Source organism: Acartia tonsa, chromosome 4 (genome assembly GCF_053477335.1).
Source record: "Acartia tonsa isolate MP-2025a chromosome 4, ASM5347733v1, whole genome shotgun sequence".
Classification (NCBI taxonomy): Eukaryota; Metazoa; Arthropoda; class Copepoda; order Calanoida; family Acartiidae; genus Acartia; species Acartia tonsa.
In genome coordinates, this window is record NC_137263.1 from 7501350 (window position 1) to 7525586 (window position 24237).

The window sequence follows — 24237 nt, forward strand, 5'->3', positions numbered from 1 at the left end:
GAAATGAAAACATTTTTTTCCATTTTTCTCCTCCTTAGTGAAAAAAATAATAAAAGAATATGTGGGATTATATAATAATATGAATAAAATTAAGAATTATGAATGTTTTTTTTTCTATTTTATCACCTTTCTTGATGTAAAAAACTAGTAGGGGGAAGAAAAAAACATTTTGCAGCAGTGCAGTGGCAAAAAAAAAATAATCTTGTGCGGAATATACAACCCTGACTTAAAGGTGTTAAGTGGAGAGGGTTGAGTTTCTATAGAACAAACCAATGAGTGCAGGGGTTGTTAGTTACATATATGTATGCCATGAGAGGGGGGGGGGTAGAGGAAAGAGGTAAAAGGCTATATAATGCAGGGAGAGGATGGGTTGATCTGTTTATTACACTAGTTAAGTTGAGTGTTCACATATTTCAGCCACTAATTGTAATCTACAGAAGGGTAATTTGTAATTCAAAGAAAATTATGGAGTAGCCCCTCTCTTTACTTGGAATTGTAAAACTTTTAAAAAATCTTTTAAATGTTTATGTTGTATATGTTATGTATTATTTATAAGTTTTAACTGAAGAGTAAGAATTAATTTAATTACTTTAAATTAATTTAGTTTCATGATTATGTTTAACAATGGTAGATGAATATTTGCTAGAATTTTAATTTGCTGACCTGTATGCAATCCTAATCATACTACTAATGCTTGATAATTAGTGTCAATTCATTTCAGCAGAGATAAGTTTTTAAATTCTATTGGGGACCCTACAATATTGTTGAATCAAATATTAGAAGAACAACAGTATTATTGAATATTTTAAGATAGTTAAGGCTCTTTTTCACATAACTCTATCTATGATCATTTCCTTTTTCTTTAATAGTAATGTATGAACACCAAGCATGATGTATTTATTGCCATGAAGGGGGGGGGGGGCGAATAAGAAGTGACACATTTGGAATTTTGAGAGGGTACCTATTTTCTTTGATGACGGGTAATAAAAATCTGAAAATTGAAATGACGCAAATGACGCAAATTCTGACGCAATTCTGAACGCAATTCTCACGTTTATCTAAAAATGCAACATATAATAATAGCTATTAAAACAATTTTCAAGCATAACTTTTATCTTATTAGGATAACAATTAAAAAAGAAAAATATTTTTACCATATGAAATTCGTAATCAAACATCTAATTGAAAAAAATGCAAGACATAGCTTTTATTTTAAGAAAGACTAGGGGCAACGGACGCCCCCAAGAAGCCTCTAGGTGTTCTTAAGGTGGGAGGGGGATAAGTCAACCGCCCTTCTACTTTTTAACTGAGTTTTAATAAGAAATATTCAGAAAAAAATTTGGGGGTGTGATTTTAAATTGGGAGGGTAGAGATACGCTCTCCCAAAATAGTTAAAAACCTTCCCTGTACCTAAAAAAAAGCTTAATTGCAAAGGAAAACCAAACAGATGTCATTTTTTAACAATTTTATAAAAAAAACATTGGCGCACTTGTATAAACACCTTATCGCTATCAAGTTTTGGATTAGATAATCCAGAAAAATCCAGTTCAAAGGGGAATGCATAAAGAGATGGGGCGAATCGAACCGAGAATAGTTATGATGGACATCTTCCTTCATCTTTTCTTTTTCTTTGTGGTGAGGGGTAGCAGAGATATTTTATTATGAGGACAATTATGAGAGACACATAAGGTGAGGGAGGGAGGAGTCACATAAGACAGCTAAATAACTCCTAAATAATAAAGAAAAAATCATATTTTAATTTATTTTTTTTAAATTTAACATATTTGAATATTTTAATAATTTTTTAACATATTTTTTCCAACATAACATACAATAATAAAATGTCTATTTTAGTAAGTTTTTTTTATAAATTACCATTTTTGAGCATTTCAATCAGTTTTTTTTTTTAAACTCAACATATTTTTTCAAAATTATTTGAATATTTTGGCACAAAATAACAAAGCAGTTTAAAAATTCTATCTATAATGCTTATTAGCGCTGTTCAGGGTGTTCAACCCCAATAATTAACATTGAGACCTTTAAAATTAGGCGGGAAATTAAAATACCCTATTGCTGGGTTTCTCAGGCCCGGGCTATGTGATACCTCGTCCATATAAAAAATAATTTTGCTTTTTTGACATGTCTAAATATCTATAATACAAAGTAGAACGATGTCTATCTGTTTGTTTGTAGCAAAGGATCTCGCTAACCGCTGAACCGATCGGGTTCTCCTTAACAGGGTAGCTTCTCGTAGGTCCCAGGAAGGTTTATAACTATTTTCTTGGGGGGTGGGACACCCCCAACCCCCCTAAAAATGAAAAATATCCCCCCCAAAAAATTTTTTTCTTTCTTTTTAAAACTAATTTTTTTTTAAAATTAAAATAATGGGGTCGACTATCACTAACCCCCCCCCCCCAAAAAAAAAAAAAAATAAAATCCCCCCCCCCAAAAAATTTTTTTTTTCTTTTTTATTTTAACTCTAAAATATGAAAAATTGGTTTGATCAAACCTTTTGGGGCAAAGCACCTAGAGGCTAGGGGCGAAGTTATTAAAGAAAAGCAATAATAATTCCTACCCTAAATTTTAAAGTGCGAACTTTAACATAGCATTAATGCGTACAGCGAAAAACATCCTACTATTTTTTTTTCATTTTTAGGGGACCCAGTAAATCCAAAATTGTATAAGGAGGTGGCAAAAATACACAACCTAAATAATTCTATAAATCAGCGACCAAATGGAGTTCTTAAAAAGGATAGGGTAAGTGTTTACAAATTAAAAACATTAGAATGCAGATTTTTAAAATTAAAAGCATTAAAATACAGTTTTGTAAATTGATTTTGTGAATGGATAGAAACCTAGTAATAGTGTCGGACTGATTATGACGTAAAAAAAACCAATGAGAGGCCATTATTGACCAATGGTAAAATTTATAGTGGCTTCTCATTAGCTTATTATTTTTTTACGTCATAATCAGTCCGACAATTTTACTGGGTTCATGGATAGGTGAGGGGGGGGGGTGATTTAAATATCTTTCAATTTTTTCAATAGTTTATAATTTAATTTACTCTTATTCTTAATTTGAAAGGATGGATCCGCCCATTCAGAGGCCGGATCCCGCCCTCCATCCTGGCCGAATTCCAAAGCCGCCGCCCCCAAGGAGATACCGGCACAGGAAGTTTATGCTCAAGCAAACAAGGACAGGCCAGTTATTATCAATGTTGGCGGAATTAGGTAAGCAGTAGGGTTGGGCCGGATATCCGGTCAACGCCGGATATCCGGCAAACATCCGGTTATCCGGCCAAATTACCGGATATCCGGCCGGATAACCGGCCAAATTACCAGATATTAAAGTAGTAAAAAAAAATTTCTTCAGAAATCTTATATAAATTTACATAAAGTTAAACTTATTCAGAAAAAATGTTCTTCTAGCTTCAATAATAAGAAAATTATAGCCATTTAAGATTTTAAAAAGCAGATTTTTGGTGTAAAGTATAAAAAAATATAGAGCCGGGTATCCGGCCGGATAGTTTCAATATCCGGTATCCGGCCAAATATTGAAAATGGCCGGATATCCGGCCACACCGGATATCCGGCCCAACCCAAATAAGCAGCATTCAAAGTATGTTCTGTACAGCATAGCTTCCCTCTCATTTTGTTATTTGTTGCTTTCTCTCAAAGTGCCTAGCTAGCACTGGAATCCGACGACAACCCTTATGTTACTAATAAATTAAAAATAGGTTTAGGGCGTATTTTTTACTTTCCTTATGCCCAACCCTTGCAGGGGGACCTTATGATACGGATCATGTACATTCGGTGCTACAGCAGGGGTTAACCTGTAACAAATATAACCTAACCTAAACTGACATAAAGTAAAATACAGGCACACAAGAAAAACTGTTCCCTTTTTTATTTTGAAAAGTTTTTCGTGCTCGATTGGGCACTAAGGGTAACTGCCGTTAAAATTTGTTTTTATTAATATCATAAATAAGCTTAAGCGAATAAATGTGAAACTGGTGGATCAATTAGAACTATAAGCTTCTCAAGCATTGGTTTTAGGCTATTTATCGGCAGAACATTCTAAATGCTTTAACAATGAATAATTAATTATTCTATTTATTGTATTTATGTTTAACATTAAAATAGTGACAGTCACTTCATTCATTACTTTAACAACTGCAAATTTGAAACATTATTAATAAAAGGATCCATCAATCAATCATTAATTTTACTTTTGTTTTGAAACAACAACAAATGATAGGAAAATTTCGCCTAATGACTTTTAAATTAGTTCATTTTGTTTTCTATATGTCACTTTTCAAATAGAATTTATACAAAAGTACTATTTTATCTGAGCTATAACTTATTGCTACCAGTCTTCGTAGCAAATTTTACTTTGTGGTCAATCTGTAGTGCAAACCAGTGACCTAAAATCGATATTAGGATTATAACTAATTATCCCTCTTTTATTGATGATATACCATGCAACCTTATTGTTTTCAATAAACGAAACTTGTGTTTATTAGGAACCTTGAATTGAGTAGCATAATTAAACCCTTTGTTATCAGACAAATTACTAGTTACTTTGACTATAGTACTTTTGTTGAACTCTCTAATTATCTGAATGACAAACGGACATTAACACTTGTATAGTGTCTGAACTGAATAATCCGAATAAAGTGTAAGTAAATTTGTTGCAAAACTGCTTGATACAGGATAATGTTTATGGACATACTTAAATTTTTAGGACTTGATCATAGAGTTGCTTCGCTTATAAAATTGTTCTTTGTTGTCCCAGGAATCAATATACCAAAAATCAGATCAAACGGATAATTAGATCACATAAAAATTTGTTGTTAAAAAAGTAGAAAAATCAACATGTTTAAAATGGACGTACGGACATTCTGGTAATGATTATAGAGTTGCTACGCTTTCTAAATCATACATAACTACTACAGGAATCACCATGCAAAGTTTGAAATCGATAGGACAATTCTAACATGCCTAAATTAACGAATAAAAGCTATCTATCTCGGACGGACGGACGTACGGACGGACGTACTGACCGACCCTAATTATAGAAAAGCTTCGCTTTTAAAAATTTGGACAGAAGTGTGCTTAGGTTTTGCCAGGGGGAATGTGCAGGAAGTGTCCAGGGACATTTTGCCTCATTCGCCCTAGCCTCTAGGGGCTTTGCCCCAAGAGATGACAACAACAAAAAATTCAAAAAACAAGGATGACAACATCCATAAAAGCGAAGTACTGAAACGGTAGGACAAACAGACATTAACACTTGTATAGTATCTGAACTGAAAAATCGGAACATAAATGTATAAATGTCGAATCAAAATTGTAGGTAAATTTGTTGAAAAACTGCTTAAAAACAGGATAATGTTTATGGACATACTTACATTTTTGGACTTGATTATAGAGTTGCTTCGCTTTAATATTGTTCTTTGTTGTCCCAGGAATCAATATACCAAAAATCGGATCAAACGGATAATTGAAACACTTGAAAATTTGTTGTTAAAAAAGTAGAAAAATCAACATGTTTAAAATGGACGTACGGACATTCTGGTAATAATTATAGAGTTGCTATGCTTTCTAAATCGTACCCAACTACTACAGGAATCATCATGCAAAGTTTGAAATCGATAGGACAATTCTAACATGGCTAAATTAACGAATAAAAGCTATCTATCTCGGACGGACGGACGGACGGACGGACGGACGGACGTACGGACGGACGGACGGACGGACCGACCCTAATTATAGAAAAGCTTCGCTTTTAAAAAAATAAGAAGAATTAAAGAAATCTTCTACAAAAGAAATTTTCTACAAAAGAAATCTTCTACAAAAGAATTCTTCTACAAAAGAATATTTCTACAAAAGAATTCTTCTACAAAAAAAAAAAAAAAAAAAAAAAAAAAATGGGGGGAATTTTTTTTGTTTTTGGGGTGGTTGGGGGTGTCCCACCTCCCAAGAAAATAGCTTAAAACCACCACAGGACCAATAGGTATATACCCTGAAGAGTAGAATCCAATCGGTTCAGCGGTTACCGAGATCTTAAGGGACAGACAGACAGACGGACAGACGGACAGACATCAAGCTACTTTGTATTATAGACTAGCGGCTACGCCCCTAGGAGCCTCTAGGGGCACTTAAGTTAGGAGGGGGAAAAGTCGACCTCATCCAACGTAAAATTTGAGTTTCAAAAGAATAAAAAAAATATTTTTTGGGTTTGAGGGGGGTGAAGACACCCTCCCCAAAAATAGTTTAAAACCTTCCCAGGACCTATACGAAGCTTCACTGCAAAGGAGAACAATGTCGGTTAAGCGGTTAGCGAGATCCTTCGGGACAGACAAAAACGCTTACTACTTTATATAATAGGATACATAACTTGAGGTTGTAAGGAGTAATTAAATTATCGTCAGTAATTGTTGTATTAGGGAGCTAAAGAAAGGTAGCTAGGGACACTTACAAACAAATTATAAGAATTAAGATTAAAGCAACCTTTTTTATGGAGGGGAGAGGGGGGGGGAGAAATATGTAAAATTGTTAAACTGGATGTTGACAAAATTAGTTATTTGAAGGGACGTAATTGTTTAAGAATCGCCTAAAAGTTTTGTTCACAGACCTTTTCCTTGAGTTAATTTTTTTTACAATTATTGTTAGAGAAAGATAGTTGTTATTAAATTTAATAATTAAATGGATGTTTTATCGATTCAGCAAAAAGAATGATTTTTACATTATCAAAAGTCATCAAAATTATAATTTACCAATAATTTTCAAACGCCTTATATCCCCTTTACTTTACTCTCAATATTATATGTCCCCACTGGTCTTATTAGCTTCTGGGTATGTTTAATAATTTAAAAAACTCTGCAGAAATGACATTTTTGTGGAAACGTTGGCACATAATTCTTTTTTTTCTGTCAAGGTTTCATGTGACATGGGAGTTGTTGGAAAGACTGCCACAAACCAGGTAAATTAGACAAATTTGGAGATACGAAAAGTGTCATGTGTGACGTCATAAAAATACGTCTAAAAAGGAAGGATGAGAGGAGAAGTAGGAAAGGAAACCCTAAAAAAAGACGCCACACATGACACCTTCCGCATCTCTGGAAAATTTTTGTAATTAGGGCAGGTTCAGGGATTCCTCAGACAATTCGGTAATCAATTGTCATTGTCAATAAATCATAAATAATTGCATTTGCTTGTTTTTCTGCCATTTATGGACTAAATTGTCATCGTATTTTTTGGGTAAAATATTTTATATAAAAATTACAAATAATTTAAAACAGTCTCATTGTAATTTCAACCAAAGTCTAGCCTTTTCATTTTAAAGTGCATTTATGTAACATTATATTCTTAATTTATTCCAAATGATTACTTTTTTCCAGCAAAGCAAATAAAAAGTTGAATGTGAACAAATCCGCAATAATATTGTATTTATACTTTTAAATAAACATTGAGGTTTGTACATATTACATTTATTGTTCATTTCATATTTATTCAGTGACTTCATATGTTTAAAAACAAGATTTAATGTAATATAACAAGGATCATAACATTCATGAGTAGCCCCAAGAAAAAGAATGATTGGAAAACGGATAAAGCAAATTATAGAGTATAATCTTGGTGGCCATGAAAATATTTACAAGAAATTTTCCCCATTTAACTGCAACTCATGTCTGTCTATTATCAGAAAAAGTTTTAAAAAAATATTTTTCTTCGGAGGATGTTGGTAGCCTCCATCAAAATAGTTATAAACCTTCCCAGAACTTACGAGAAGCTATATTGTTAAGGAGAACCATATTGGTTCAGTGGTTAGCTAGATCCTTCGTTAACAACCAGACAGACAGACACAAATCCTGTTACTTTCTTGTAAGGATAATTAGATAAACTGTTTACTTTTAGACTTGGACGGCTGAGGTCGGCTCTGGCCACAAACCAAATACATTATCTCTGTGATAACTTTAACCTAGAGGTAACTTAAATATCATATAACAAGAAAGATACGTCATATAAAAGCAAAGATTAGGAATAAAATTACTATTTGACAATCACGATTAATGTACTGTGCATATAATTTTACTTACTTTAAAAAAAAGTATTTTAAAGATTTATTCTTTAATTTACAGTATTGTATTGGTTTGTTCATCTGTATGACGGCCAGCATCTTTTTTGTCCCCAAAACAAAAGTTTTTAAATCTTAGCTACCTCCATCAAGGTTTGACGTTATTCCAAAAAAAGGTGTACTAAGATTAAGGAAAGATAATATTTAAACTTATCCTGTGTAAAATTGTTTAAGTAAAAAAGCTAAAGTATTATGAAAAACCTCTCATTGACATAATGTTTGTTCCTATTTATACAAATTGTTCTTCCTTTCCTCCTTACCAGATAAAAATTGGCTTTGGTTCTCTTCGAGTGATTTTATGGGAAGTGATTATCATTTCTCATTTTATACGTAAAAACTTGGGATAAAAGAATAAACACATAAGCTAAAAAAATACTTACAATTGTATTTTCATGAAATGTGGCTCTCTTTTACTCTATAGGTATAGCTTGAAATGGGTATGTTTATTATTGTTTAATCTAAGATTAACAGAGTCTTTTTAAATGGATTGGTGCGCGAAGCACGCACTTTTTTTTATCAAGCCTTCCTTCTTAATTTTAAGGAGTGTGAAATATTTATATATTTTCTTTAATAGGAGAATGAGTTTTATTTTGACCGACATCCCCGAAGTTTTGGTGCAATAATAAACTTCTACCGGACGGGGAAGCTTCATCTAGGTGAGGAGGGCTGTGTCATAGCCTTCAAACAGGATCTAGACTACTGGGGAATTGATGAACTTTACCTAGGTAATTTTTGTTAAAAGTACAGCTTTTCTTATTTGTCATTGTGTACACTGTACATCTGTAATCGTAAATTCAGACATGTCATAATGGTTCTATCATTTTGAATGTGACAAGAAGATTCTTGTTACTTTTAGGTATAAAATTGAGTGCAACTCTATAATCAATACAAAAGATTTTAGAAATTGACTATATGGAAATTCCTGGTACAAAAATTCGGCGATTTTTCTTAAAGGGCTGCCGAGTAAATCGCTTTTATATCATTACGTAATGGACTAACAACCGGTCTGACCGACAGACAAAGTGAATGATGGAGTAGCTTCTCAACTTTAAAACCAAATCCAATTTAGAGCCTTGTTGTCAACAGAGATATTATCAAACTAGAGAACTCATGGCCTTAGATAGAGTTGAAAAGGTAAATTATAATCATTTCATTAAGGGGGTCATTATTGCGTATTTTTTTAAACGTTGTGTGTTAGCGTTTTGTCAAATGTGCTAATTAAGCTAATCTGTTCTAAATTTTGACCAAATGCATGTATATGAAATGTTGTTAATTAAGAACAATTTGACCTAATAAGCGCATTTGATTAAACGCCAACACCAACTCTACGGAAAATACATGAAAAAATGATCCCCTTCAACAAAAAACACAAAATCATTATCTGATGCTGATTTTTTCTTTGTGGCCGACCGCCTATAACTGTTATACTTGTCTCGTAAAGCATCTATGGTTAATGATCTCCCCCCTCTCAATTCTCCATTTTTTTGTGTTAGAAAAAAAATTGATGACAAATTTGATATATTTTACATTTTTTGTCTTCTGTTGTTGAAGAGAGTTCAATTCAGTAATAAAACATGTAAAACCTATACTACCAAGAAAATCATATAGCATCCTGTAAATTTTTAATCCAGCCGTTTTGAGATCTTGTCTATGCACATGAAATAGTCACTCTATATGATACTAGTTGCTTCGTCGCTAGCCTCTGTGGGAGGTGGGAGGCGGGAGATAGCTGGAATGTAGCCTAAAACCAACCCAAGATTTTTTATAAAGATTCACTGAAAAGTATAAATCATTCTGATCTACAATTTTCGAGATCTTTACCTTCAGACAAAAAACTATCTACTATATACTATAGGATATATACAATTTTTATTTAGTCTGAAGAACCAGAATATTTCCGGCCTGGTCCAATTGGCAGAATACAAAAATGTTTGTGGGATCTTTTTGAGAAGCCGCACACCTCTCTCGGAGCTAAAGTAAGTTCATATAACAGATATGTGGTGAACTGGGACAAATGTCGGATTGAACAGTGGAACGTTAACCTAATCTAACCTAACCTATTTTTAACCATCTTATAGGTTTTTAAACTGCCTAACACCTGCCGGGGGGGGCTTATTTGTATATTTATATCTTAACCTAACCTAAACTGTTTACAAAATTTGACCAAAGAATGAACCCCCCCCCCCTTCCTCCCACTCTCATTTTAAACTTTAAACAAGGATGGCAACATCCTTAAAATGGAAGATCTGGAAGGTCGGATAAATATAATTAACACCTAAAGAGAGTCAGAACATAATGAGCTTAATATGTTCAAGTCTTATTGCGGAGCTCTGAAATTGAGGAAAAAATATTTTTTTCTTCAAGAAGAAAATGGTCTCCTTACAGATGGACGGCAGTTGGAAGAAATGGTATTTTATCTTAAATAATTTTTCTAGTTATTTTAGCCGTGCTACTTATTAATTTTACGGATTAAATTTTATATTTATACAATATACAAAAATATTGCTTGTATAGCTACTACTATTTAAGGTTACTAGCGGCTTCGCCCCTAGCCTCTAGGGGCTTTGCCCCAAGAGGTGATAAAAAAAAATTGAGGTGAAATTCGTAAAAGGACCAAGGAAATCTTCTGCAAAAAAATAAAGGACCTAGGAAATCTTCTGCAAAAAAAATAAAGGACCTAGGAAATCTTCTGCAAAAAAAATAAAGGACCTAGGAAATCTTCTGCAAAAAAAAAAAAAAAAAATAGGGGGGGGATTTTTTTGTTTTTTGGGGGGGTTTGGGGTGTCCCACCCCCCAAGAAAATAGCCTAAAACCACCACAGGACCAGTAGGTATATACCCTGAAGAGTAGAATCCAATCGGTTCAGTGGTTACCGAGATCTTAAGGACATACAGACGGACAGACGGACAGACATCAAGCTACTTTGTATTACAGATTACAACAAATCTTTCAAAAATAAGACGGCGGACCATCTATGTTTAAAAAATGAATTAGCTGCGCTAATTAAATTCAAGATTACCCTTGTTACTCTACTATTCATTCATATAAAAACAAGGATGACAACATCCATAAAAGCGAAGCTCTGAAACAGTAGGACAAACGGACATTAACACTTGTATAATGTCAGAACTGAATAATCAGAATGCGAATGTATAAGAGTTAAAGCAAAATTGTAAGTAAATTTGTTGAAAAACTGCTTGATACAGGATAATGATTATGGACATACTTACATTTTTAGGACTTGATTATAGTGTTGCTTCGTTTATAATATTGTACTTTGTTGTCCCAGGAATCAGTATACCAAAAATCAGACCAATCGGATAATTAGGTCACATACAAATTTGTTAAAAATGTAAAAAAAATCAACATGTTTAAAATGAACGTACGGACATTCTGGTAATGATTATAGAGTTGCTGCGCTTTCTAACTCGTACCTAACTATTACAGTAATCACCATGCAAAATTTGAAATCGATAGGACAATTCTAACATGCCTAAATTAACGAAAAAAGCTATTTAAAAAAGTAAAAAAATCAAAATGTTTAAAATGGACGTACGGACATTTTGGTAATGATTATAGAGTTGCTACGCTTTCTAAATCGTACCTAACTACTAAAGGAATCACCATGCAAAATTTGAAATCAATAGGACAATTCTAACATGTCTAAATTAACGAAAAAAGCTATCCGTGACGGACGGACGGACGTACGGACGGACGTACGGACGGACGGACGGACCGACCCTAATTATAGAAAAGCTTCGCTTTTAAAAATTGCATAATTAAAAAATGAAAGTTAGTTATGAGGAAACTACCAAATTATTTCACTCCACTTTGCATAATATAATCCTTTATGAATCACTTAATATATTTATATTCTATTATTACACCAAATAAATGCATTTCATTAGCAGTATGAAAAAAATAAAATTTATTTAATACTTGTTGTCGCGGGCTTTGATGATTTTCTTTCATAAATATTAATGAATCATTGATTTATACACAAAATACAAAAACATAAATTTACTTTATTTTTTTTATTTTATATTATTTACCTATCAAACAAAAAGTTTTATTAGCTCATAGTTTAGGAAATAAAAAACAAGGACAATCAGGAGCGTCCAAGGGGGAGGGGGAAGATGAAATTACCCCCCCCCCCCCGCCCCCAAATGAATTTTTAATTTTTATCCCCCTCCCCCCCAAAAAAATGACAAAGCTTAGACGACCTTGAGGACAATTATTATTAATCCATAAATGATAGAGGTAAGATGTCTTTTTGTATCTTAAGATCTCATTAATCGCAAGACAGGTTTGATTCTCCTTTTTGAGAAATGTGTCTTTAAAATCAATTTCAGCTTACCAAACAAATTTACTTAATCATCTCCCCACTTCCTAAAAAAATCTCCTGGTAGCATATCCGCTAATGCTCAATAACAAGTAAAAAAAAAACTTTATTCAGACAATTGTATGAAATTGACAATATTGTCTAATATTGTGTTGAAATGGATAAAATGTTTTATTACAGGCTTTCAAGATGAAGAAAAAGTATTATTTTAGCATATAAGATTATCTACATAGCTAACCGATAAACTTATATGGTTCTCCTTTAAAGTGTAGCTTCTCATAGGTCCCTGGAAGGTTTATAACTTTTTTTATAGCCCTTCTCAAGAGAAATTGCCCCAAGAAAAAAATGCTCCCATCCAAAAATATTTCTAAAAATTTTTCCATTAAAACTTAAATGTTGGGTCGATTCTCCCCCCCCCCCCCCCTTCAAGAAATCAAGTGCCACTAGAGGCTTCTAGGATTGTAGGCGCTAGTTTTAGGCTAACTTAGCCTTTTAATAAGAAAAACGTCCTAAAAGAGGTAATTTTTAGGAGGATAAAAATAATTAAGTAATTTAAATGAATTTAATGTGTATTTTGACTTCTGTATGAAAACACAAATGTGATATACAATGATACATTTATCAAAAGTCAACAATTCTTAAAATTTAAAATAACAATGAAGTACAAGCTTAAAAGCCAATTTTCTAAAATTGTATCTTTTCTGTCATTATCAGAATAGCCAAATATCAGAAAATTCTTAAGCTTAAAAATTTTGAATGTCTTGTAAGAATCTAATAATTTAACTATTGATGAAGAATTGGTTGATTTTAATAATTGTCTATAAAGGTAATAATGTCAAACAAATTAAACTAGTTTTAAAGCAAAATTATCCAAATATCAAATTAGATTTTCAATTCTGGTTATAATAAATTTGCGGAATTTATATTACACTATTATTTAAATATATACAATTGTAATTAATTATACAAAAAAAACTGAATTATTGTTAATTTTCCTATTTTCCTTGTCTTACAATAAAATAAAATATATCATTATTTTAATAATTAAAATATTTATAGAAAGCCTAATAAATCAACATAAATCTTGTAAAATGCATAGATAGTTGATACTTAGTGGTCAATTTTACTTATTAATTACACAAAAGTCAACCAAATGAACATTAAATACATGATAAATATAGAACGTCTAGATCCCCAATCCTTAAATTAAACCAATACGAACACATCGTATTAAGAACTAAGTCATAAGTTACAACTAAATATTAACAAAAGTTTTCGTCTGCTACAAATTCCTTTTAAAGTTGGACGTTTCAATGTGTCTGATTGACCATCCTGGATAATAATTCTATTGAATTCATGTTAAATCAACCTAGCTAAAGCAAAACAGATAGTTTAAATATGCTTGAAATTTTATATTTTTATTTTTAATTGCGAAGCTTTTCTATAATTAGGGTCGGTCCGTACGTCAAAACGTCCGTCCGTACGTCCGTCACAAACGGATAGCTTTTTCCCCGTTAATTTAGGCATGTTAGAATTGTCCTATCGATTTCAAACTTTGCAAAGTGAGTCCTTTAGTAGTTAGGTACAATTTAGAAAGCGTAGCAACTCTATAATCATTACAAGAATGTCCGTACGTCCATTTTAAACATGTTATTTTTTTTACTTTTTTTAACAACAAATTTTTTTGTAATCTAATCATCCGATTGATCTGATTTTTGGTAAGTTGATGCATGGGACAACAAAGTATAATGTTATAAGCGAAGCAACTCTATAATCAAGTCCTAAAAATGTAAGTATGTCCTTATACATTATCCTGTATTAAGCAGTTTTTTCAACAAATTTACTTACAATTTTGCTTCGACTCTTATATATTTATATTCTGATTATTCAGTTCTGACACTATATAAGTGTTAATGTCCGTTTGTCCTACCGTTTCAGTGCTTCGCTTTTATGGATGTTGTCATCCTTGTTGCTACCTACTTTATTTGGCATGACATTACAGTAAGATTAACTTTGTGATACAACATTTTTTCAAAGATTTTTTAAAAAGGATTTTTGGCATTTTCGTAGGTATTAGGAAAGTTGCTTAATCCTCTCATAACAAAATGCTGTTAAGTAAATAATTAAAGCTAAACTACTTAAAAATGTTGTCATCCTTAAATCATATATTTATTCATGATTGGTTTAAGGTTACTTGAAAGGAATAATTTTTCCATAAGGCTTCGAAACCGATTGATATTCTTTGGATTAGAACCGGTTCTTAACCATACTAAAAAATCATGTTTAGCATCGTATTACAGATAATTTCCACGAATATAAAAATGAAAATAATAGAAATAATGACAGTCTTGTTAGCTCAGGTCTCGGAGCTAACAAAACTAGTTTTAATCTTTTATTTATTTATTTTAATTTTCTCAGATTGCTGTCGAAAATACGAAGCGATAAATAACTATTCTAGCTGGCAGAAATTTTGCGGCTAAATAATTCATATTTTGGGCGTTTTATATAAGTTTGCCTGTACCCCTGCAATTATGTTAATATATTTAATATCCCATACAGAGTTCTAGCTACTATAACTATGTAAATGATAGAATTACTTGATGGTGGAATGATTTCTCACTCAAAAACTTGAATATTTCCCAAGGTTAACGGCTTATAAATATTCTATTACCTTAAACATTTAAATGGCTTTTTAAAACATTTTGAAGCATTCCTTCTCTTCGATTAGAAACAGCGTATATTGTCCAATAAAAAAAATACGTCATACAATACAAATGACAAATGATAGGCCAGTATACAATTTGGCATTAGTCAATTACAAATTATAATGGCCTATCGTTGGTGCAATTTATTATACTTTTCAGGAATTGCATCCTACATTAGTAGTTTTAAAAATTGATAGTGGTATATTTTTAACAATAAAATGAATCTGTTAGAAGCAAAGCTGCAAAAATTAATATCCTATTTTGTTGGCCCGGGAACTTCAGAAAACTGTATATAATACGATGAGATAAATAATATCAATTTTATTTTAGGTTGTAGCAGTTATATCTATTATATTTATAATAATATCCACAGTAGTCCTCACACTAAACACTCTTCCATACTTCCAGGTTAGCATTTACTTTTCTTTTAAACCAATAGGAGCAGTTTATCACAAAGCTAATAATCTATAAGTAGCACAAAAAGATATTTACATTTCCACAAACTAGAGCTCAGAGCGGTTCTAACGGTATGCGTAGTATTTTCTACCATTAACATAGGCTGAATAATTCGTGTTTTAAAATAAGATACATTTTTTTACACATCCTTGAGCTTTGTTTGCAATGATGTCTATGCTACTTTGCAAGAGACAAATATAGCAGATCTTTCCTAAAACCCTTAGTACCAGAGTTGCTGTAACCCTTATATAAAAGTAACATGAAGTCTGTTTGTCAATGTATAGTATATTTAGCCAAGTATCTCTCTTACCACTGAAACGATAAAGCATTGTCAGTCAGTTTCAAATATCTCGTTCCTAGCCTAAGAAAATCTCGAAAACCCGATTTAAATGGTGGCTCTTTATTCATTGCTAAGGCTAGGAACGAGATATTTTGAAACGGAAAAAAGTTTCTGATTCTACTCCTCAAGGCCTTTCCTGGGAGCACTATGAATGATGCAATAAGTGTTAACTTCCATAAGGGGGGCCTCAGAATTTCAATGTGAATGTGTGGTCGCAATTTTTACATTACATACAAAACAATTTGCATGGGTATTTTTTTTGCATAAATCAACAACATTTTGGCTGGGGGTAATTCAAGGTCGGGACACTTTACTGTACATATTTTTTTGCATTTTGAGTATTTTGTTTGTTGAGGAAGAGATGAAAAAAAATATACTCTTGGTTTCAATCCTTATACTAAAGTAACAGGATGTTTGTCTGTCTGTGTGTCTGTCTGTGTGTACCGAAGGATCTCGCTAACCGCTGAACCGATCGGGTTCTCCTTAACAGGGTAGTTTCTCATAAGTCCCGGGAAGGTTTATAACTATTTTTGGGGAGGGTACCACCACCCTCCCAAGAAAAATGACAAAAAAATCTAATTTTTTTTAATTTAGGGGAGACTTCAACGTCAAATAAGGTGGTATCGTACATAAAAAATTAACTTTAACAAACAAAAACATTTAAAGTGCCACTAGAGGCCTCTAGGGGCGTAGCCGCTAGTAAAATATTAAACTGGCAGAAGAAAACAAAGCAAACAAGTGTTTTTTTTCAAGTTTCCTATTGAATTATTGTTAAGGCTGGAAGAGGTAAGAATGGGGAAGAGAGCGGAGATGTGGAGGACTATCCCCTCTTCTCACTGGCCGAGGCCATCTACATGTCCTGGTTCACTTTTGAATTTCTCATCAGGCTTGTCTCGTAAGTATTCTTTAAAGTATTGAGGAGGTGAAAAAGGCCAAATGTTACTCATGAGACATTATAAAACATACAAATTCATGAAAGCAAATTTCTGCTTTCAAACATTTAAACTTGTCATTAAACACGATATACGTATTCTTAAAAGTTTAGCTTTACTTACTTTGTATTTTAACTGTTTTTCTGTTTATTTTTAGAAAAATTTAAAATTTTTAACTTTATTTTCTTTTTATATTTCATCTTTTCTATGACAATATTCGGTCATTCCATTGTATTAATAATTATTTTTTTTAGATGTCCAGATAAATGTAAATTTTGTAAGAATCCAATGAATGTTATTGATTTATTGGCAGTTTTACCGTAAGTATTTTTTCTTTTATTTTCTCATTAGGAAACAAGTTTTGAATACAAAATTAGCCTGCATCTCCCTATATAAGAGGAACATATGAAAATTACCAGATATAGAGAAATATGCGCACAGCCGTTCGACTACGGTTTTTTGCTCGTCAAATCCCGTTTGACACACAGTTACCAAGCTAAGTAATAATAATAAACACCAGACAAACCTATCATTACAGACACAAATACCCATAGAGTTGCCTTGCCACTTAAAATTGGTATAGATATATCTCAATATGTCCTCGAAACAAATGAATATCTGCTGGATTAGAACCGGTTCTCAGCCAGACTGAAAAATTATATATTACACACAATTTTCTATAAATATAAGAATGAAAAATATAAATTAATGTCATTTTCGTTAGCCCGGGCATCCGGCCCTCAGGTCTAAGAAAACTGGTTTCAATCTTTCATTTTAATATCCGGGGAAAGCTGTCTATAATACGATGTGATAAATAACTATTTTTTTTGTCCAGGTATTATGTAAGTTTAGCCTTAGCAAGCGCGCAAACTGGAAGTGGAGAGCTCACAGAAGTTAGAAGAATTGCTCAGTTCTTTAGAATCATGAGAATAGTTAGAATTTTTAAGGTAACTTACAATTTAATTAATTATTTTTTACATTACCAATTACATGGATTTAGATATATAAAAGATTAACACACAGGAATTAAGATAGGCAATGTCTACGCCCCCTAGAGGCCTCTAGGAACCCTTGCGCAAAGGGTGGTTTCCTTCCCAAAAATAGTTATAATCAATTAGAAGCTTCGCCGTACAGGAGAACTATATCAATTAAGCGGTTAGCACACACACAGAAACGGAAAACCCTGTTACTTTTTTATAAGGATTAATTTATTATAAAAAAATGTTTAATTCTAGCTTGCTCGTCATTCAACTGGTCTCCAGTCGCTGGGCTACACAGTCAAAAACAGTTATAAAGAACTTGGACTCCTTATGTTATTTATATCAATGGGGGTAAGTATGTCTTTCAGGATTATAACAATTATAGCACAGTCTTTTACATTTATAGCTTGAAGTGCTACTAATTTTAAACAGTCACATTTAACCGAACGGCATACAGAAGGCTCACTGTCAGCCGCAGAGATTCGTACTCCACTCAATATGCCTCACAGTCTGCCACACGGCTTTGTAAGCCATCCAATAACCCACAGCCACCAAATCTTAATTCAGCCTCAGTCATTTTAATAACTTTTTCCGTTTGTCACTGCGCCTTTATTTTCGTAAACTGTTCTTTATAGTTTATAAGTTTCTCTTTATTTTAGATTTTGATATTTGCCTCGTTGACCTTCGTGTTTGAGAAGGAGAATGCCGAGGAGACCAAGTTCAACACGATGCTGGACGCATACTGGTGGGCTCTCATTACTATGACTACGGTAAGTACTAGGGAGACCATGTTCACCACGATGCTGGACGCATACTGGTGGGCTCTCATCACAATGACTACGGAAAGGAGACAATTGCTGGAGCCCTTCTTATGGCTCCCATTGCATTGATTACGGTAAAAAGCTGAACTCTGGACACATACTGACAATGACACATACTGTATTGTAAGAATTTATAGATATGCTCGTATACGTATAAGTGTAAATCTTAAAATGATTTAGAGCTATTTTTTAGCCCATTAGATACATAGTAATACTAGCCCTTGAGCCGTTAAAATGAGTAGGTATAACTTCAGCCTAGATTAAAAATATGACGACATTTATGTAAGTTGTCTTGCAAAGAAGTTGTATCAACTTTTTTGCTTTTTATTTAAGATAGCTAGCCGGTCCTTTCAGTAAGTAGTAGATGTAAAATTTTTCATAGAATTCAGATATGCAATCGGTTTTTTTGTAGACCTCTTATTTTTTAAGTAATTTAAGTTTTTTAAAAAAATAATTAAGTCGGTTTTAAGGTACTAAAACGCAACAAAATAAAAGAAGAAAATGGCCAGTATGAACAAAAATAGTAAGATCTTTAATTTGACACCTTACTTTTAAAATTCTGTTGAGTAATTATTGAAAAAATCTATTTTTTTAAACTCGGTTTAATAAAAACTTTAGACCTAAATATTTTCTCAAACAGACATAAAAAACATGGGTTCATATATACCTTTAGAATCAGAAAAATATTACGAATCTATTCTAAGCAAAATTGAAAAAGTTTTATAAAACTATAATAAAAAAAATAAGTTTATTTTAAGAATCATAATTTTCGGCTTTAAAGGGTTAGCTTGAACCAAACCTGAACAAAACCTAAACAAAAGACAATGCAATGTAGCAGATATTTTTTAAACACAAGAAACAATAATGTATTTTTAACTGCATTGTTTTGAAGTTTATAAACAGACTGATGCATATTTGTTCATAATTTTTCATTCTTTACATGTTCTTTAATATCACTATATTTATTGTAGTATCTATTGTATATATTGTATGAACGTTCTCCTTTTTTTCTGGCAATTCTATAGGTTAATTTTATAGATTAAGCTTCCCGATTCGTCAATTTTTGCGATTTGTGATTGGCTAGTTTAGTAGTTACAATTCTTAAAATAACTTTTTTATTTTTTCTATTTTTTATTACAATTTTTTTTAACTTTTTCAATTTTGCTTACAATGGATTCATATTATTTTTCTCATTCTAATGGTATATATGAACCCATATTTTTTATGTCTGTATGAGAAAATATTTAGGTTTAATGTTTTGATTAAACCGAGGTTAAAAAAATAGATTTTTTCAACAATTACTCAACAGAATTTTAAAAGTAAGGTGTCAAATTAAAGATCTTACTATTTTTGTTTATACTGGCTATTTTCTTCTTTTATTTTGTTGCGTTTTAGTACCTTAAAACCGACTTAATTATTTTTTTAAAAAACTTAAATTACTTAAAAAATAAGAGGTCTACAAAAAAACCAATTGCATATCTGAATTCTATGAAAAATTTTACATCTACTACTTACTGAAAGGACCGGCTAGCTATCTTAAATAAAAAGCAAAAAAGTTGATACAACTTCTTTTTATATTTTATATTGTTTAGGTTGGTTACGGAGACATTGTACCCACAACAGCTCTGGGGCAGCTCTGTGGATCTATGTGTGCCATTGCTGGGGTTCTTGTTGTTGCTCTACCTATACCTATCATAGGTAGGCTTACCTGAAAATTGTAGAGTCGCTAAATATATCTGCAATCAAGGAGATATTAAATTAGCCCCCCCCCCCCAATTACTTGTTTTCTATTGAAAACAAATAATGTAGATGTAAAGTAACTGTTTGTTTTTTATGACTTTTCCATTTGGATGTATTGACAATAAACCAAAATATGATAAGGATCAACAAAAAGATTTCCTTAAAAGAAGTTGTATCAACTTTTTTTTTTATAGCTAGCCGGTCCTTTTAGTAAGTAGTAGATGTAAAATTTTTCATAGAATTCAGATATGCAATCGGTTTTTTTGTAGACTCTTATTTTTTAAGTAATTTAAGTTTAAAAAAAAAAAAATTAAGTCGATTTTAAGGTACTAAAATGCAACAAAAAAAAGAAAAAAAAATGGCCATTATGAACAAAAATAGTAAGATCTTTAATTTGACACCTTACTTTTTCAATTCTGTCAGGTAATTATTGAAAAAATCGATTTTTTTAAACCCACGAGAATAAAAACTTTGAACTCAATTTTATCATTTCACAAGTAAAAAATATGGGTTCATATATACCTTTAGAATCAGAAAAATATTACGAATCCATTGTAAGCAAAATTGAAAAAAAAAGTTTACAATATAGTATATAAACTACAATAAAAGGAATTATATGAAAATATCATATTATATTGTACAGGCAACGTCTTAACTTTTGAATTGGGTATAAAAATGGGAAGGGGGTATAGAGGGGGTAAAGAGGGGGTAAAAAAGGGAAGACGATAGTGTTGCCAGAACAAAAAATACAATTGGCCATTTTTATATTTTTTTATTTTTTTACTTTTTTTCAATTTTGCTTACAATGGATTCGTAATATTTTTCTGATTCTAAAGGTATATATGAACCCATGTTTTTTATGTCTGTTTGAGAAAATATTTAGGTCTAAAGTTTTTATTAAACCGAGTTTAAAAAAATAGATTTTTTCAATAATTACTCAACAGAATTTTAAAAGTAAGGTGTCAAATTAAAGATCTTACTATTTTTGTTCTTACTGGCCATTTTCTTCTTTTATTTTGTTGCGTTTTAGTACCTTAAAACCGACTTTATTATTTTTTTAAAAAACTTAAATTACTTAAAAAATAAGAGGTCTACAAAAAAACCGATTGCATATCTGAATTCTATAAAAAATTTTACATCTACTACTTACTAAAAGAACCGGCTAGCCATAAAAAAAAAAGTTGATACACCTTCTTTATGAAGTAATTTTCAAGATTTTACTGATTACAACCCATTACAATTAAGCTACTTAGGTACATAGGAGATAGTTGATTTATCCCCTAGAAGCCAGGCCATAACTACGTACAGAAGCACACAGTCAACAAACCTTCTAAATAAGTTGAATATTTCTTTATTCAGGAAACAACTTTGCTAACTTTTACAAAAGTGAAAGACGCCGAGAACAAATAGATAACAAGCGCAAGGCCCTGGAGGCTAAGAAGCTGGCCGGTCATATTACACCATTTGGCCAGGAGAACCTGGCGAGTATCAGGCTCAGTGTTACTGAACTTGAAGGTAATTTTAGTTAAAATATCATAACTTTTAGGACATTTCGATTAAAAAGAAGAAACATAAGAATCGTTATAAAAGGAAAATGGCCGTTCATAGTACAACTAGTGTAGTAATTAAAGATAAAGATCACTTAATTGTAATACAAATTTATAATACAGAAAATGAGAAGCATAAAATATTGACATATGTTGTTAACTTTTTATCAGAATATTTGTATACTTGTGCAAAAAATACTGCGTATAGGTCAACATAATGACTGACGTGCCCGTTGCCATAAAGTAGCTTCATTGATAAAATTAAATTTGGAAATTTTATATCATACAATAAAATTAAAATTATTATTTTATGATTAACAAAAATATGAATTAAAGGGTGTTAATTAAAACCAATCGATTAACTTTTTTTCAATTTAAACCTTACAGTTTTGGTTCAAAACTAATAAGAAAAATAATTCAATTCATGCTCAAGCAATGAAAATAACAAAACAATATTGAATTTTGAATCTTTTCACCTCCCCAGAGCGCTACAGCTTAAGACCTAGCCCTTGAAGAGAAATTTGCCCTACGCCAAAAGTGCATGTTTTATTATAAATTCAAAAAAGTTTATCTGTTTTTAAAATAAACAAACCGTCTTAAGTACTTAAATCTTGTAGATAGACCCTATATTGCTTAGAGTTTTTGATGTGCGTGTAAAGACCTTTCTATAGAAACCTTAACCACCTTAACACAATCTTAGCCAATTTGGCATCAAAAAGAAAGACCTGGCAAACATCAAGAATTAAAATTAGACAGATCCATCATGCCTCAATGTTTGATGGGTCTGTCTTTTTGATGCCATATTGACAAAGATTGATTTTAAAATCTGGTTGAGGTGTCTATAAAAAGGTCTTTACATGCTCCATCAAAAACTAAAACAATTATGGGGTCTATCTCCAAGATTTTAAGTACTTAAAATGGTTTAAATTGTGACCGATTGGTTTTTTTAACACCCTGTATCTATAAAGATCTAAAAATATATTTATATATTGTTTTAGACGAAAAGATAGACTATTAGTCCTAAATAGGTTGGTAAAAATATCGGTAGTGCACCCAAGTCACGTGACATCAATATACACTTATTAACCACATTTTTTATATTTCTAAACACAAACTTCCTTAAATTTATTTCAACTCGTATCACTTTAATAATCGTTGCCACTTTTAAAGGCAATCGACCTTGTTTTTTTTCTCCAAGCAAAGCATTTCGGCATTTAGGGTAAAATAATAAGTTTGAATGAAGTAGAACAACATGAAGTGACGGAGAGACTGAGATACAGACTCTAGTTATAGAGTAGCTGGGCTACAATGACTAAGTCTTCACTTTCACATGTAAGTACGTCCATATTGAACACTAAACAATTTTGAAATATGACAAATGTATTCCACACCAAATTTCTATTCAAACTTTTAATACACTGTTAAGTTGTATTTATTGAACTTCACTTAATTATGGATGTCATCATCCTTGTTTTCTATATTTTATATTGCAGGTGGTGAGGAAGGAGGGGGTTATAGAATTAATTCTCCAGCTAAAAATGGTAGCTAAATGGTAAGTTTATATTGGAAATATTCTTGAAAACCCCCACAGACAGAGGGCACAATCAAAGAGAAGCACATAAAAAAACACCTTCAGTTTCTTTCAGTTTTGACTAATTAACAATAATCCTTATAATAAAGTAACAGGATGTTTGTTTGTCTGTCTGTGTGTCTGATTGTTTTTCTGTACCGAAGGATTACGCTAACCGCTGAACAGATCGGGTTCTCCTTAACAGGGTAGCTTCTCGGGGTCCCGGGAAAGTTTATACTTATTTGGGGGAGAGTACCACCACCATGTGCGTCATCTAGTCCCTGAGGTATTCAATTAATTAAAGAGTCTCATTTTTTTTGTTTAGTCGTTAGTTTTGGTATAAGTACTGTATTGTTGGCTCATTTATGGTTAGGCTCCTTCTATAGTTGTCCTGCAGGGTTAGAAATTAGAAAACTTAGATTTAAGAGGTTTTTTTACACTCTTTATTAGCCTAAAAGATTTTTTCAGTTCAAAATGATAAGTTTAGGGGGGGGGGGGAGGTTATGACGTGACTGGGTTCTCTTTAAGCATGAAATTTGAAACTCCTCTTCTTAAGCTTTTTTGGAATGATCAAGAGAAGTTTTATTTATCTTCGCCCAAAATTAAATTGCCAGACAGTCATGTGAAGTTTTCAAATATTCGACTGGACAGGATGAAAATTTTATAC

At 31.9% G+C, this 24237-nt stretch overlaps 1 protein-coding gene across 1 annotated transcript in view; it reads left to right on the top strand.

The window, feature by feature from the left end:
* The window catches only part of LOC145315873 (potassium voltage-gated channel protein Shab-like), a 37249-nt gene that overhangs the window by 9409 nt on the left and 3603 nt on the right, over positions 1-24237 (top strand). Inside the window, exons 4-19 of the mRNA XM_080156004.1 lie at positions 2657-2757; positions 3086-3231; positions 6938-6982; positions 7918-7987; positions 8712-8862; positions 9207-9271; positions 10015-10113; positions 15515-15592; positions 16757-16875; positions 17167-17232; positions 17748-17859; positions 18148-18243; positions 18552-18662; positions 20306-20411; positions 21813-21968; positions 23494-23552. Coding sequence (XP_080012130.1) covers positions 2657-2757; positions 3086-3231; positions 6938-6982; positions 7918-7987; positions 8712-8862; positions 9207-9271; positions 10015-10113; positions 15515-15592; positions 16757-16875; positions 17167-17232; positions 17748-17859; positions 18148-18243; positions 18552-18662; positions 20306-20411; positions 21813-21968; positions 23494-23549 — 1577 coding nt within the window. The 3' untranslated portion in view covers positions 23550-23552. The remainder of the gene's footprint in view (positions 1-2656; positions 2758-3085; positions 3232-6937; positions 6983-7917; positions 7988-8711; positions 8863-9206; positions 9272-10014; positions 10114-15514; positions 15593-16756; positions 16876-17166; positions 17233-17747; positions 17860-18147; positions 18244-18551; positions 18663-20305; positions 20412-21812; positions 21969-23493; positions 23553-24237) is intronic.